General features: G+C 35.3%; 1 protein-coding gene across 1 annotated transcript in view; it reads left to right on the forward strand.

Moving 5' to 3' along the window:
- Positions 1-17,500, forward strand: part of LOC115232605 (potassium voltage-gated channel subfamily KQT member 1) — a 367,422-nt gene that overhangs the window by 348,231 nt on the left and 1,691 nt on the right. Inside the window, exons 11-13 of the mRNA XM_036515059.1 lie at positions 6,449-6,524; positions 13,077-13,171; positions 13,292-13,382. Coding sequence (XP_036370952.1) covers positions 6,449-6,524; positions 13,077-13,171; positions 13,292-13,382 — 262 coding nt within the window. The remainder of the gene's footprint in view (positions 1-6,448; positions 6,525-13,076; positions 13,172-13,291; positions 13,383-17,500) is intronic.

Genomic DNA, 17,500 nt, shown 5'->3' on the forward strand with positions numbered 1-17,500 from the left:
GATACAGTGATGGAATGATATGGTAAACAGAGCTATAAAATTTTAGAAAAAGGCCTGGAAAACTGAGAAAAAGTGAAGAGAAAGAAATAATCTCAGTTAGTTAGTAGAGAAACTAGGTGTCAGATACAATTATCAAGAAGAGAAACAGAGAGTAAAACATTTATCAATGTTCTGGACTGCAAAACAGGGGGTCAAAATAAATTAGGATAACATTGGGAAAATGTAGCCATAATAATAACAAACCACTTACACTCTCTAAAGTTGGAAAGATGGTAGATGGAAATATATAATTGTTTGAAGTTGCTGAATATGGAGAATGCATAGAAAAGAGTGAAACTACCTAAAGTAGAATCAACAGAGGGACCAGCTACTGAAATTGGCAGCTCTTTGATCAGAAGGGCTTTAAAGGATATGAAAGCAGAAAAAGTAGCCAGACTATTAAGGATGTCACTGAGTGTTTTCACTTGATTTGTTTTAATATGCGATAGACAGTTGCACAGCAACCATTACAAACAGATGAAATCTTTTGCAAAGTCTGACAAAGATGAAAGAGGGCTCTAGCCAGAAACTGGGTTTTGAGATTAAATTTTTTGTAAATTTCTTCAGGCTCATACTTGAACTTAGCACCAAAGGCTGACTAAAACTTTTATGAACTCTACTGCTTTTACCTTTTTTAAGGGTGCTGCACAGATACATAGTACCTATCTACATTTGGCTGAATTGATTTAGCAAGATGTAGGTAGTTTTTCCTCCATAGTACTTTGGCTAAAATGTAAATCATCAACTTTTCAATCATTGATCTTACTAATGTAGGCAAATGAGACTCTACTCTGTGTGTGTGTGTGTGTGAGTGTGTGTGTGTGTGTGTGTGTGTGCACCCATGCACATGCATGCATGTGTGCATGTGTGTATGCTTGCATGTGTGTGTGCATGCATTGTATGTTTGCACATGTGTATGCAGGCATGCATGCATGTGTGTGTGCATGTACCTGCATGTAGGAATGCATATATGAGCAAGTGTGTAGATGTATTTGTGAATGTGTGGGCAATTACAAACTACACACTAGATAGCCTCTCAGTTGAAATACATACAAGAAATGTTTTACACATATGAAAGCAAGAAATATCTGTAACAGCACATTCTGAAGACTTGCTTGGGTCGAGTTTTCCATTTTCATATTTTAATCCTCAAATAATTTTTATTATAACTGCTATGGATCTGTACAGAAATCAAGAGTTCTGTAAGGTGATATAGTGGTGGAATGATGCTATAAATAGAACCACAAAAGCTAAGAAACAGGCCAGAAAAGAATGGAAGAGAGTGGAGAGCAAGAGACAATATCAGATAGCTAGAAAGGAAGCTACATATCAGGTGTACTTATTAAGGAAAGAAATATAAAGTAAGAGACTTGGTAATGTTCTGTGATATAAAGGTCAGCAGTGTAACTATTCCAGATTACAAAGCAACATATCAGTTTGAATCAGCATTAGTAAAAAGTGTGGCTGTAAAGACAATAACACTCTCGCCCTTGCTGAAACTGAGAAGCATGAAAATGCTACTATAAGAGATTTCTAAATGAGAAGAATGAATAGGAGATTGTATGATGAGACAACTTTCATTGAAATTGGTGGCTAAATGATTGAATTGACCATTAACGTTATGAAGACACTGCTAGACTATGAAAAATAGTCACTGAAATGCTTAAAAATGTCTGGTAAAATAGGACACACATTAGATACTTGCATAGTCAATTAGACAATATAGGAATGGGTTATTCTCAAGGACTGGCAAAGCATTATTATCATAAATTGCTACAAAGACAGACAAGATGCTCTATAAAGAAGTATCTACAGAGGATCAAACTGATTTACTAATTAGTGAAAGTAGCAGAGAGTTATAGTTAGCAAGAAAATTAACTTAGAGGAGCTACACTTGGAGAACTGTACTAGGACAAGTTCTACCGATGTTCTTTTCCCAGCAAGACAGCTACTGGAGAAGTTCTTACCAAAGGGCAAGCTACTCTGCATTTACTAGCCTGGAAAAATTCTTTGACAAAGTATCACACTTGGCAGTCTCATGGTAGCTAAGAAAACTTATTGTAAATTAATGGCTGGTGAGAGCCATGCAAGATAACACTAACAAGTTGAGAGTTAGTAATGACTTCACTAAAAAATTTAACAAATGTCCATTAGAGGTAGGTCTTCAGTCTCCTCCTGTTTATTGTAGCCATGACACTAGTGCCAAGCTGTTTTGACTCTAAAACAGCTTTCTTTTGCAACATTTATTGCATAGAGAGGAGTGACTTGCATACATAGGAAACTTCTAGTCTTTCACAGAGAACACCTTGCTTAGGCCTACACATAAATGATGCAAATAAAAATCGATATTGACTAAGACAGACTCCTTATATTGACATTCTAGGTTCAAGTCATAATGGCACGGACTTTCTCTTTTGATGAAACAACACCACAAATGTATTGATGTTACAGCCAATAATTATGTTCATTCCTGCCAAAACAATGGCTTTGTTCCCGTATAAATTACCGATATATTTTCATAAAATGCAGCATGGCTGTGTTGTTGAGAAGCTTGGTTCTAAATCATGTAGTTTGGGGTTCAATCTCATTGTGTGGAACTTCGGGTAAGAGTCACTTTCTTTTGCCTGGCTGACTAAAGCTTTATGAATTAATCAAGTAGATGTAAAGTGAAAGGAATTCCTCATACACATGTGTGTGTGTTTAAGTATGTATGTGCATTCATATACTATGAAATGGAAACAGCAGGTGGGAGTTGGCAACAAGAAGGGCATTTCGCTGCAGAAAATCTGCCTCAGCATATTCCATCTAACCCATGCAAGTGTTGGAGGAGTAGATGTTAAAACGAGTCATATTTTCAAAAACAAATAATTTCTTTTGATCAGGAATAAGCTGAAATTCTGTAGAATTGTGGTTATTGTTATTAACCTTTGTATGATACTGAAGTTGTTTTAGTGATGCAAACTGAATGAAAATGTGAAGTAAGCTGGAATTAAATTCAGAACTCTATAATGTTGAACCAGACAGCCATGAATTTAACTGGTTCAGATACATAACCTTTATGCCAATTCCCAAGATCTTAGATAAGAAAAGATCATTTGGTTGCAAGTATGATAAAAGGAAAAAAATCACTCAGAGAAAGAGAAAGAGAAAAGAAGGAAGACTGGAAAGAGAGGTTACTGGGGATTAATTCAAAGTAAAAACACAATGTTACTGAGCAGTAGGTCTTCTCTATTATAAATGACAGATAGCAATGGCTGTTAGCATTTTGAACAACTCCAGATATTAATGATTAAGATCTTTTTTTTTTTAGTTTTGACCCTTTCTTTACAAAATTCCTCTTCAAATACCATTCCATTAAAAATACCTTAGATTTTCATCTCACATATGCAAACTGCGCATTCAAGTAACTAATTCTGCAAGTCTATTTTTGACAGAATTTAATTATCATCTCCATTCTTGTAACAGGCAGCTGAGTAAAAAAAAAAAGCAAACACAAAGAAACTAACATAAAAGAGAACTCATTAAAAGTATATTTTGGATCTGGTTAACGAATATCACCTATGTAGACAAAATGGATAATTCACAGTTACTCACCACATAAAATATAGTCTTGTCTTTTTGATCACTGAGCTATAAATAAAGTGGCCTAAAATACTTATATAAAATTATATGCAATTCTAGATTTTCTAGTACATTTTCACTTATAAAATTTGTGTGTGAGAGAGAGAGTGTGTGTGTGTATATATTTATACACACATGCACATGCATGTAAACCCACCCTACCAAAAGTAGATTGATTCCAAATGACCAAAAGTAGATTGATTCCATATTTGTTTAGAGTAAATTTGTATAAATACTACTCCATGCTTACTTCCAAATTATGTAACCTGAACTGGTATGCAGTATATACATGCCAAATACGAAAGCATGCGTGATGCTACAGAATGTAGGGATACAAATTTGTAATTAACTTTTTTCATTAGATGATTATATATAGGTGCAGGTGTGGCTGTGTAATAAGAAGCTTGTTTCCCAACCACATGGTTCTGGGTTCAACCCCTCTGTGTGGCATCTTGGGCAAGTGTCTTCTGCTATAGCCTCAGGCCAACCAAAGCCTTGTGAGTGGATTTTATAGCTGGAAACTGAAAGAAGCCCATCATCATCATCATTATCATTGTCGTTTAATGTCTACTTTCCATGCTGGTATGGGTTGGACAGTTTATATATATATATATATACATGTATTATGTATGTACATATGTGTGTGTGTGTGTATGTGTGTGTGCATGTATATTTGTCTCTCCTGACATTGCTTGACAACTGATGCTAGTGTGTTTATGTCCTCATAACTTAGAAGTTCAGCAAAAGAGACCAATACAATAAGTACTAGGCTTACAAAGAATAAGTCCTGGAGTTGATTTCTTTGACTAAAACCCACTAAGATGGTGGTGCTCCAACATGGCAGCAATCAAATGACTGAAACAAGTAAAAGAATAAAAGAATATAGATGATTCTGTAAAGGCCTGTGGTTTAATGCTTAGGCTATTCAGCTCATGATCATAAAATTGCAAGTTCAATATCCAGCAGTACATTGTGTCCTTGAGCAGAACACTTTATTTCATGTTGTTCCAGTTCATTCAGCTGGCAAAAATGGGTAGTACCTGTATTTCAAAGGACCAGCCTTGTCCCATTCTGTTTCATGCTGAATCTCCCTGAGAACTATGTTAAGGTTATGCATGTCCGTAGAGTGCTCAACCACTTGCACATTAATTTCATGTGTTGGCTGTTCTGTTGATTGGATCATCTGGGGTACTTGTCATTGTAACTGATGGAGTTCTTCTATTTTTCTTTTACTTCTTTCAAGCATTGTGTCAAGCAGTGGTAGGGGACAAACACAAAAAAAAAATGCACGCACGCATGCACACACACACACACACACACACACACACACACACACACACACACACACACACACACACACACACACACACACACACACACACACACACACACACACACACACACACACACACACACACATACATATATACAACAGGCTTTGAATTTCCCTCAACCAAACCCATGCATGAGGCTTTGGTCAGCCTGTGGCTATAGAAGAAGACGCCCAGGACTGAATCTGGAGCCATGTGGTTGAGAAACAAACTTCTTCCCACACAGCTACTTCATACTGTATGTGTGTATGTATGTGTGAGAGAGAGAGAGAGAGAGAGAGAGAGACAGACAGACAGACAGACAGACAGACAGACAGAAAGAGAGTGTGTGTATATATCTTTATACACACATGCACATGCACATACAGCCACCCACCCAGAAGCAGGTTGACTCCAAATAACCTGAAAACAGAATTTGCTTAGAGTAATTTTGTATAAAGTCTACCCCATGCTTACTTCCAAATTATGTAACCTGAAATGGTATGCAGTATATACATGCCAAATACTAAAGTATGTATGATGCTACAGAATGTGGTGGGGGCTACAAAATATTCATAAAGATTGAAATGAATTAATCTCAGAACCAAAAATCCTGATATAATTCTGTCATCAATAACCATAAAACTATAACTCTTTAACCATGTATGACATAAGTACAGAATTAAAAATGATGGTTAACAAGCTAAAAATGAACCACTGTCCTAGCAATATCTGTACTGCACATTTAATGATCACAAGCCTAATTTAGTGAACAACATTTTGACTAGATTATTAAATTATTAATCCAACCAAAAGGTACCACAGCCAATGTTTTCTAGACCAGCACCAAAATTTTGGCTAGCTTCAGCTTTAGCCCTGGCAGTATCTCCTTTCTACATACTTATCCAGTCCTGTAATACATTTATCAACTAGACTACATTATTTTGGTTAAAAGAGATCAGCAGTTGACCACTTAGCCTTGACAAGGTAGGTGGAATGGCTAGAGAAAATTATTAAAAAAGGTGTTCAATTGATGTGTAATTGGAGCAGATTAAATTGCAGAAAACTTAAAATAAAAAATTATGATAAACCAATTGGATAATATTAATTAATTAATTAATTAATTAAATAATGATGATGATGATGATGATGATGATGATGATGGTGGTGGTGGTGGTGGTGGTGGGGTGGTGGTGGTGGTGGTGGTGGTGGTGGTGGTGGTGGTGACGATTACATAATTATACTGGCTAAGATTGGTTAGGGTAATTAAAGTGACAAATTAAAACTGAATATTTTAACATTTAAAATACATTATAAATAAATACAATTCTAGTTTCACTGCTAACTTCTCAAAATTCCGATACAAACACAGTATATCTTTTCTTGTGGTGTTAACTCTACCTTCTCTCTCTCTCTCTCTCAATGCGTATTTGGAACTTAAAATGTAATTCTGATATGTTCTCTCTTTGTGATAAAAGGTTAACCAGTGAACACAAAACAATGATTAGAATTATTCGAAAGATCAAATTTTTTGTAGCAAGACGGAAGTTTCAAGTAAGTATGATATATTTTCAACAAGAATCTTCTTTTGTCAAAGTTTTAAAACTAAACATGTTTATAAAGATGCTTTTATTAAATTTTATTCATCCTAGAAATTTTCTTGCAAATTCTGTTACTTTTATGATGGAAGTTTACAATTGTTTGAATCAAGATTCAGGCAATTGCTGGCAATTACATTGTTACCTCCAGCATTAGACTTTTACTTTCGCACAGCTACTGTTATAATATAGGTGTTATTTGTCCTCAGTTCAGCCTTTATGAAGCAGACCTATGATCATAGATGCTCTAAGCATCTCATCCCATCTCATCTATTCTTTTTCAATTATTGTGTACTTTTGGTTACATCATGTTCTCTATTGTTTGTTTTTCTTAAGATATTGGAGTGCCATGTAAGGAAAAGTTAGAGGCTATGCCTTGCATGTCTAACCCCCATGTCAAAGTCCTTCAATGTTTGTTACTGCTGCTGCTGATAATGATGACAACAGTGGTGGTGGCAGTGGCTGCAGCAACGACAATGATGATGATCATGATAATGATGATAGTAATTTTATTGTTTAGCGTTAGGTCAAAACAGGAGTTAGACTCTGGCTGTCCATGTGAAATCTTATATACTGATGACCAAATCTTTCCTTATGGAGAGTCTGTGGAAGACTTAGAAAGAAAATTCAGACATGGAAACAGAACATAGAAGCTAGAGGACTAAAGTTTTCTTAAGTATGACAGGAGACAGAAAGCTACTGTCATCAGGAAATGGTTGTACTCAATATGCAGAAAAAAAATAAAAACTGGAAACATGAACTCCATATGGTGTACATGGTATGAAGAATGAGTGCTGAAGAAATCTACAAGGATCAAAGACAGGCTGACAGTAGATTAAAACTTTGGTTAACCCTTTAACATTCAGATTATCAAATCTAATGTTTATCTGTTCACATCATTTTGAATTAATCTTGTATTATCTTGTAGCTTTGAGATTTTACTGATGTGATTATCTATTTTTGGAATGATATTGTAAGCAGGAGCATATATTCAAGATATGCTAGGTGTATACTGCACAACCACCGAAAATGGCAAATTAATTATGAATATTAATCTTACTCATTAATTTAATCACAAATCTTAATGGAAAACTTGTGTTATACCATTAAGCAAAATAGGCACTCGTGTTATACCATTAAGCAAAATAGGCACATGAGGAAAAATATCCATTAATTGTAAATAATGTAAATAATATATCAAACATTAAACATAAAATTTTGACCTGCTTCTATACATGCTGTTATAATTTGAAGCCATTTGAACAAGAACTGGCAAAGTTATTGGATTGGGAAATGATATCAATTTTTTTAAACACCCTATATATCTACTATATATATATAGTAGTCATCTATCTATATATATATATATAATATATATATATATATATATATATATATATCGTTAGCCACTACACACATTTTTTTCTCTCCTTGTTTTCTCTGTCCCTTTCTGTAGAAGAGCGTAGGCTCGAAACGTAAAAGACTTTTTCTATTCCTGAGCATTATACTAATACATCTGTTTGTTTTGTACACCACCTGTCTTCGTCTTTTGTATTTTTCATAAACACTCCCTATATATATATATGAATAAAAAATGGAGTTAACGCAGGTTTAAACAAGTATTTTTACTTTCGACACATGTTTCGAAAATTCCACTGATACTATTCAAAAGAATAAATGGTATAAACAATGCAATCTTCTCTTCGGGAAAGTGAAAAAAACGAAACTCGTCAATACGACATTTTAGCAAAAAATGATGGATTTGTATAGCGATAGACAGAACGCTATTAATATTGTTTAAAAAAACGTTATATGATATAACGTCATAAGTAGCTAACAGAAAGAGTAGGGATATTACTAGTGAATGTTAAATATAAAGGAAATTAAAGTTTAAATTATATATAATGATAGAGACTACTTATATGCACTAAATGTATGTTTCTGCCAATGCTTACATCTGTATGCTCGTTCTATAACCGTGTTTACTAGAGTATTTTTAGAAAAAATAATGAAAAATAGCTCAGAATTGCAGAGAAGACAGAATTTCTTGCCTTTGTCATATGGTATCGAAATTGAGAGGATCAACCATTCTAAATGAAATTGTTCATTGTGGTCTTTTAAATCCCAAATCAGTTTGCTGAGACCGGTACTATTCCGTTATTTCTATCCCTAAATGTTGAGTAATGGATAGAAATTCTTTTAGATAACTCTAACGATGTGCTTCCAATGTAAAATCGTACTTTATTACGAGTACTGATTATACACTGGTATATAGAATTTTTAATCTTAGAGTTACTTGACATAAATTTAATTCTATTGGAATTGACTTCAGATACAATAACCTTGTTATTAATATTTCTAGAGGGTTGGATGGTATTAGCTAAATTAATATTAGTATTAGTAAATGTATTAATATTTAACAGTTTGTTATTATGAGAAGATATAATTTGCAAGAGATTTTTTGTGTTTGAAAAACCTATCCTAACCTTATGTGAATTAATTATAGAGTAATATCTAGAATTGTTTGGAAAATTCCTAGCAATAGCTTGACGAAACAGCAGTGGGAGATTAGATTTAATTTGTCTCCTGTAAGGAATTATTAACCAAATATTTTTACTAGTATTCATAGCGTAATTACTTTTGAAGGTGTTATATTTACTTTTAGATCGATAATAGGGGATTAAATAAGGGTTATCTGCCTTCATTCACTTTGTATCGGTGCGTAAGTTATGTTTGTTATCAATAATTCTTTTACGACTAGAAATCTTATCTACATTATTGAATTTACAATTAGACTGAGCAGAATCAATGTAGAAAATTTTTTCTGTATAACCTGCTTTGATTAAGGCAGAGTTATAGAATTCAGCGTTATTATTGAAAGTATCAACATTAGCAGATAATTTAGATAATCTAAATGAAATATTCTTAACTAAATTCTTAGTAATTGCTCCAGGATGATTACTAAATTTGCTAATGTACTTAAGATTGGTCAACGGTTTATGATATGGGAAGTAAGAGTCACTGTGTAAATTAAGCGTAATATCTAAAAAGTTGGCCTTCGTCAGATCGTCATCAAAAACGATTTTTAAGCCCATTCTACTGAAAAAATTAACTAAACTATTCTTAACTTTTTGTACCTTTTGGTTGGAAACATTTTGGAGGTAAAGTAAACAATCTTCACGATATAGACCTCCATAAATGTTAGGGAACTCTTCAGCCATTTCAAAAAGAATATATATACTGACCAAATCAGCTATCTGTGCTGAATCAGAACTTCCCATTGGTATATCGAAACTATCTGGTGTGTCTTTACGGACCCACAACTTATCATCAAATTTAATGATAGATCTTCTGGCTGCCAACACAACATTAATTTCTTCTCGGGTGAGACCAGCTTTGTTATGAGCAAGCCAAAGTGCCTTATTAAGTACTATTGGATTAATAGACGAATAAAAATTGGAAATATCAAACTGGATAAACTTAGTACTCACCTTACTATTAATAGACCTAAACCAGTCAACTACTTCAAATGAATTAGTCCATAAACTAAGTTTTAATGTTTTGATTAAATTAGGAATATATTTATCTAGTATATTTTTATTAAGGATACCGATGTCAGAGCTAGAAGGGCAGATAAGCCTTAATGATGGGTTAGTAAAAAAATTTGGTTTGTGATCCTTCAAAATGAACCGAGGTTGCTTAGGAACAAGTGGTTCTGTCTTCATTTGTAGGTTATATTTTTCCATGATTTTCATAGCCTCAATGTTGGCTTTCTTAAGTATTCTTTTATCAGCAATTTTATACTTTTTCTGAATTTCTTTTTTAAGTAATTCCAAATAATAGTCTTTATAAAGTTTGTACAGATTTCCAGTCTTATCAGATTGAACCAACATAGTATCCATAGAATTGATTTCTTTGGTGATGTTGCGAAGATACCTTAGATGTTTATTTCTTAGTGGTGATCGTTGAAATTTTACATTTCTCACAATGGACCAGAGATCATCTTCAAATTGCTTCAACCTTGGGTTAGGCGGCGGACTATTTTTAGATTTAAATAACTTGTTGAACTCAGATGTTTTATCATTAGTGTGTTGTTGAGTGTCATTTTTGTCAAAGAAAAAGGTAAGCCATCTTATTCGGTTGATGAATGAATTAATCTTATTGACGAGTATAGCGTTCTGTCTATCGCTATACAAATCCATCATTTTTTGCTAAAATGTCGTATTGATGAGTTTCGTTTTTTTCACTTTCCCGAAGAGAAGATTGCATTGTTTATACCATTTATTCTTTTGAATAGTATCAGTGGAATTTTCGAAACATGTGTCGAAAGTAAAAATACTTGTTTAAACCTGCGTTAACTCCATTTTTTATTCATATTATTCAAAATATTCAACGTAAACACGAAGTTTCAACCTTTATAAACAAGGAGTTACAACATCTTTACTTGTGAGATTTTTGCTGCCCTGGTAACTATTTATTTATTTTTCCATGTTAATTGTTAACAAGTTAAAAATACACTCATCTATTTATATATATATATATATATATATATATATATATATATATATATATATATATATATATATATATATCATCATCATCATCATCATCATCATTTAACGTCCGCTTTCCATGCTAGCATGGGTTGGACGGTTCAACTGGGGTCTGGGGAGCCCGAAAGCTGCACCAGTCCAGTCAGATCTGGCAGTGTTTCTACAGCTGGATGCCCTTCCTAACGCCAACCACTCCGAGAGTGTAGTGGGTGATTTTATGTGCCACCGACACAGGTGCCAGACGAGGCTGGCAAACGGCCACGCTCGGATGGTGTTTTTATGTGCCACCGACACAGGTGCCAGACGAGGCTGGCAGACGGCCACGCTCGGATGGTGTTTTTATGTGCCACCGACACAGGTGCCAGACGAGGCTGGCAGACGGCCACGCTCGGATGGTGTTTTTATGTGCCACCGACACAGGTGCCAGACGAGGCTGGCAGACGGCCACGCTCGGATGGTGTTTTTATGTGCCACCGACACAGGTGCCAGATGAGGCTGGCAAACGGCCACGATCGGATGGTGCTTGTTACGTGCCCACAGCACGGAGGCCAGTCGATGCGGTACTGGCTACGGCCACGTTCGGATGGTTTTCTTATGTGCCACGTGCCACCGGCACTGGTAACACAAAGATACAAATTCCATTGATGTTCATCTATTTTGATTTGTTTTGATTTTCACTTGCCTCAACAGGTCTTCACAAGTGTCACAAGAAGGAAGGTATGCACAGGTGGACTGACTACGTCCCAGGTAGGGGCCATGGGTTATGGCCTGACTAGTCTTGCCGGGTCTTCGGATGGTGTTTTTATGTGCCACCGACACAGGTGCTAGATGAGGCTGGCGAACGGCCATGATCGTATGGTGTTTGTCATGTGCCCACCGCACTGACTACGGCACTGATGGATTTCTTGTGTGCCACAGGCACTGGTACCACAAGATACAAATTCCATTGATGTTCATCTATTTTGTCTATTTTGATTTGATTTGATTTTCACTTGCCTCAACCGGTCTTCACAAGTGTCACAAGAAGGAAGGTATGCACAGGTGGACTGACTAGTCTTGCCGGGTCTTCGGAAGGTGTTTTTATGTGCCACCGACACAGGTGCCAGATGAGGCTGGCGAACGGCCATGATCGGATGGTGTTTGTTACGTGCCCACAGCACGGAGGCCGGTCGATGCGGAACTGGCTACGGCCACATTCGGACGGTTCTCTTGTGTGCCACCGGCACTGGTACCACAAAGTGTGTGCCACCGGCACTGGTACCACAAAGATACAGATTCCATTGATGTTCATCTATTTTGATTTGTTTTGATTTGATTTTCACTTGCCTCAACAGGTCTTCATAAGTGTCACAAGAAGGAAGGTATGCACAGGTGGACTGACTACGTCCCAGGTAGGGGCCATGGGTTATGGCCTGACTAGTCTTGCCGGGTCTTCGGATGGTGTTTTTATGTGCCACCGACACAGGTGCTAGATGAGGCTGGCGAACGGCCACGATCGGATGGTGTTTGTCATGTGCCCACAGCACGGAGGCCAGTCGATGCGGTACTGGCTACGGCCACTTTCGGATGGTTTTCTCTTGTGTGCCACCGGCACTGGTACCACAAAGATATATATATGTATGTATATAGTTATAGATATAGATATAGATATAAGCATACATACATGCATGCATACATACATACATACATACATACATACATACATACATACATACATACAGGCTTCATGATTGCTAATGCATGAAACTCTGTTGCTTCTGCTAAATATTGATAAATATATATATATCACAAATCCATATATACATCATATGTATGTGTGCATGTATTGTTCAAACATATGTAGACACACACATGTACAGAGACATAATAGATATGTAAAATACATGTATGTTATAATTTGTGTTTGTAAGTGCAGGCATATCTTACAATTTAAATGTTTCCTTTATTTATTACAGCAAGCTCGGAAGCCATATGATGTACGTGATGTTATTGAACAATATTCTCAGGGGCATCTTAACATGATGGTTAGAATTAAAGAACTCCAAAGACGGTAAATATTCCTGGAGACATCTTATTAGATATCTATGTATATGTAGTATTAGAACTGAAATGAAATCTAAATTACTTCAATGCAGCATTCTGTAATTAATTTTGAAATATTTCCTTTCAGACTGGATACGACTTTGGGGAAGCCAACATACTTTGGTACACACAGAGAGAAAATGACTCTGTGTGCAAAAGTCAATATTATAGAAAACCAAGTAAGTTTTCACTGTAATTTTTCTTACTAACAATAAATTCGTTTTAGTGTCGACTTGTGTAAGCATATTTTCTCTCAAGTACATTTTGATTCATTACTTGATTCTTTTATACCATATTATGGTTAAACACTTTTGTCACCATATTTCTGTTGCAATACATCTTTGCTTCAAATTTGAAAATGAAGAATTTTTAAAAAAATTACTTGGTCATTTTTAAGATGATGTTTGGGACATAAACTAACATGAAATTTTGCTGGATATTTTTAGTTTAGATAACCTTAAAACTGGAAGATTTTATTATAAAATCTGGAGCAGTCTCAGGTGGTTTAGTATCAAATGGATTAAGGTTTACTTTTAAAAGAGAACTATAGAGACTGCAAAGTTAATTTGCTAGACTGTTTATTAAATGAAAATTCCTATGACCAAACTTCAATGATGTTACTATCTCTGATGATGATTTTAAAGCTAGGTACAGGCATGGCTATATGGTTAAAACGTATGCTTTCCAACCATATGGTTTCAGGTTATATATATATATATATATATATATATATATAATATATACTAGTTGGTGTACCTGGTAATTCCTGGGGGTAAAGATGATCTATTGAAATGCCTTATTAGTCTGATAGAAGAAAGCAATTTCGTTATAACAGCCATAAAAGGTGTATTTTCTGTCACAAAAACGTACAAAAACTGTCAGCTGGAGGAGGGAGAGATCGTTGGAGGTTGGCAAGAGAGATTGTCAGAAGTTGTCTAGAGAGGTTGTTGGAGGTTGTTGAGAGAGGTTTTTGTAGGTTGGCAAGAGAGATTGTTGGAGGTTGTCGAGAGAGGTTTTCAGAGGTTGGCAAGTTAGTTATTTGGAGATGTTGAAAAAATGTATATTAATGCAATGTGTAAATTAATTACAGCAATATGTATATAACTGTTTAAATATTGAATTAGAATAGACATTCATCAAAATGTCATATGAACTATAAATAAGCAATAAATATTATGATTTGTAAAATAAGTATAACTGAAACAGGGAGTAGCGAGTCAGTGTGGTGTGGAAGTTTGGTTTCATTTTTTAAGATTTTTAAGTATTCAAAGTATGAGTTCATTGTACTTGGACAAACTTATGAAATGCGTTGTGGAATGAAAAATGTATGTACTATCATCATAAAATTTGAACTTGAAAAAGACAGACTTATCGGAGTTATGGGCATTCATAGTGTAATGAAATTTAATTGAAAACCCTGCATGCATTGGCAGAATTTAGTTATTTGGAGAATAACTAAGTTATTTGAAAAAATGTCTGTTAATGCAATGTGTAAATTAATTACAGCAATATGTATTTAACTGTTTAGATATTGAATTAGAATAGATGAAGAATAATTGTTTTATTTTGTAAATATGAAACATAATGAATCAGAGACTTATTTGAGATCACTATTGTCGCATTAGAGCAGCTTATGATGTAGAAGCACCCAGTCGTACTCTGACTCATCGTGGCATTTTAAAGGTGAACTTTATGAAAGCTAATTTATTAAAGGTAATATATGAATGTAGTATAGAAATATATGAATGAAATGTTAAAAGAAAGTGCAATAATAACGTTCACACTCATTGGTGGTCACTGTCAGTAACTGCATTTAGCTTACGGAGTTCTTGTTTCCATAACTATCAAAAAGTAGCCAGAAGGATCGACATGTTGAGAACAAATGAATTCGTTGGAGGTCTGTTATCTCCATTCTAGCCCCTGATGGCCTAGAAGAGGTTAGAAGAGTCAAGAGGCAAAGATATTATTCTGCTTAGCGGAGGTATCTGGGAAGTGTATAACTGCTGTCATTCATAAAAAAACTATTGTTTTACCGTGAGAAAAGCGCTGTTAAAGTGTTAAGTGAAATTTGGCAATTGAGGATCAAATCCATGCTATGCCTGCATGAAGCCACTACAAATACATTGTAGAAAAAAAAATTTATCTACTCTCATGGAGAAAGTGCAACTGTAAAAACACAGAATTATTGGAGTAATGGGCATTCAGAAAAGTATGTATGTATAGAAATGTATGAATGAAGAGATTCAAATTAAGGAAGTGCAATAATAATGTTTAGCAGTTCAAAACTGTTAGTGAAATACAGAATTAGGTCGGCTGATCGTTGGGTCAAAGCAATCGAATATAAACAATGAAATGGGTTATTTCCCTTGAGTGTTGAAAAAATATTGTGTAGGAGTATGAGTTATTTCCCTTGGCTGTTTAAAAAAATTAGTTATACGAGGTATATATAAAGATCCCTTCCAGGGACCGTATTATTGATTTTTCAACAATCTAAGTATGTCACAAGGTTTCCAGACATGAGTTCTACACACGTGTCAAATTTCATTAAAATCAATAAAACGATCTAGGAGGAGTTAGCTAACAACGCCACAAACAAACACACACCGATTTTCCACATATATATATATGTGTATATATATATAAGTTTATCCCTGCAGATTTTCTATAGAATCAGAACCAGCAGTGAAAGTTATGATATTTCATATATGAATACATCTATGCAAACAATGTGATCAAAGATAAAAACAATAGGTAATGGGTGTACATGCATATTTCAAGAGTTACTGCTCTTTCATCAGCACCACAACAATCACCTATCCACAAACACATTACTTAAATATCCATTAAGTTTAGCAGTGTAACACTATTGGATAGTCCAATTTACATATCAAACACATTTCTGGTAACTGGTGTGAAAATATTAATTGCTAGCAAGGAAATAGTATCATAGTATTTATGAATGTCTGTGTGTGTGTGTGTGTGTGTTTGTGTGTGTGTATGTGTGTGTGTGTGTGTAACATCATCACTGTCATCGTCATTTAACATTCATTTTATATGCTGGTATGGGTTGGACAGTCTGACAGGAGCTGATCAGCTGGAGACCTCTCCAGGCTTAGTTTTGTATAGCTAGATGCCTTTCCTAATACCAACAATTTTACAGAGTGTGCTGGTTGCTTTTATGCAGCACTGGTACAGGTACTCTTACGTGGCACTGGCTCAAGTGCTTTTCACATGGCACCAACACCCACAGGCCCACAACATTAGGAATGCTTAGCTGATCTTACATATATTACTAATCTGTAGTTCAATTCTTGGAAAGGATAGCATTTCATTTCTTCGCAGGAATCAAACTTTACACATACTTCACAGTCTCATTTCATTTGAAGCTTGAAATATTTTGGCTTCAGTGCAGCTGTGACTGAACAGACTTGGGATTAAAGCTGGCCTTCCAGTCATGATTATTCCTTTGTTTTCAATCAAAGACTAAGACCACATTCACATATGAGGCCACTTTTTAAGATGCTGGGGTGTTATCTGAAGGAGATTTGGCTGTTATTTCAAGCTGGTCGTATGAACATTCAGACACTGCATCATCATCATCATCATCATCATCATCATCATTTAACATCTTGTTGTCCATGCTGGCATGGGTTGGATGGTTTGACCAGGGCTGGTAAGCTGAGTGGTTGCCACCAGACTCCAGTCTGATTTGGCATGGCTTCTGCAGCTGGATGCCCTTCCTAAAACCAACTACTCCAAGAGTATAATGAGTGCCTTTATGTACCACCAACACAGGTAGCAGTTGTGTGACACCAGTATCTGCCACAACTATGATTTCACTTGGCTTAATGAATCTTCTACTCAAGCACAGCACATTGCTAAAGGTCTCGGTCATTTGTTATTGCCTCTACAAAGCTGCTTGGCTCAAAAAATATTTTGTTGCCAACACACACAGATAGCATATTCTTAAATTTTCAGCTGATGGTGAAGCCTCTACATGGTTGATTGACCTAGTAGAAATAGCAACCAAATATTCCTTAAATCATACTCTTGTGAAGAAGTATATATATCAGAAAACAGAAAACCAAATACACTGCCTGATCTGAAATAAAGGCAGGATGAACATGACTGGAATGCCTTTGGTCATAAATCTGCTCATTCAGAGCTTATTTAGGGCCAAATAATTATAACTATGTCTCTCTGAATATTTTCTTCCTTCTTGCTTTGGCAACTATACATTTCTACAATCAGCTTCATACACCATTAGTAGTTCCAAACTGACAAATATCAAAACCTA

The sequence above is a fragment of the Octopus sinensis genome, linkage group LG2 (assembly GCF_006345805.1).
Source record: "Octopus sinensis linkage group LG2, ASM634580v1, whole genome shotgun sequence".
Classification (NCBI taxonomy): Eukaryota; Metazoa; Mollusca; class Cephalopoda; order Octopoda; family Octopodidae; genus Octopus; species Octopus sinensis.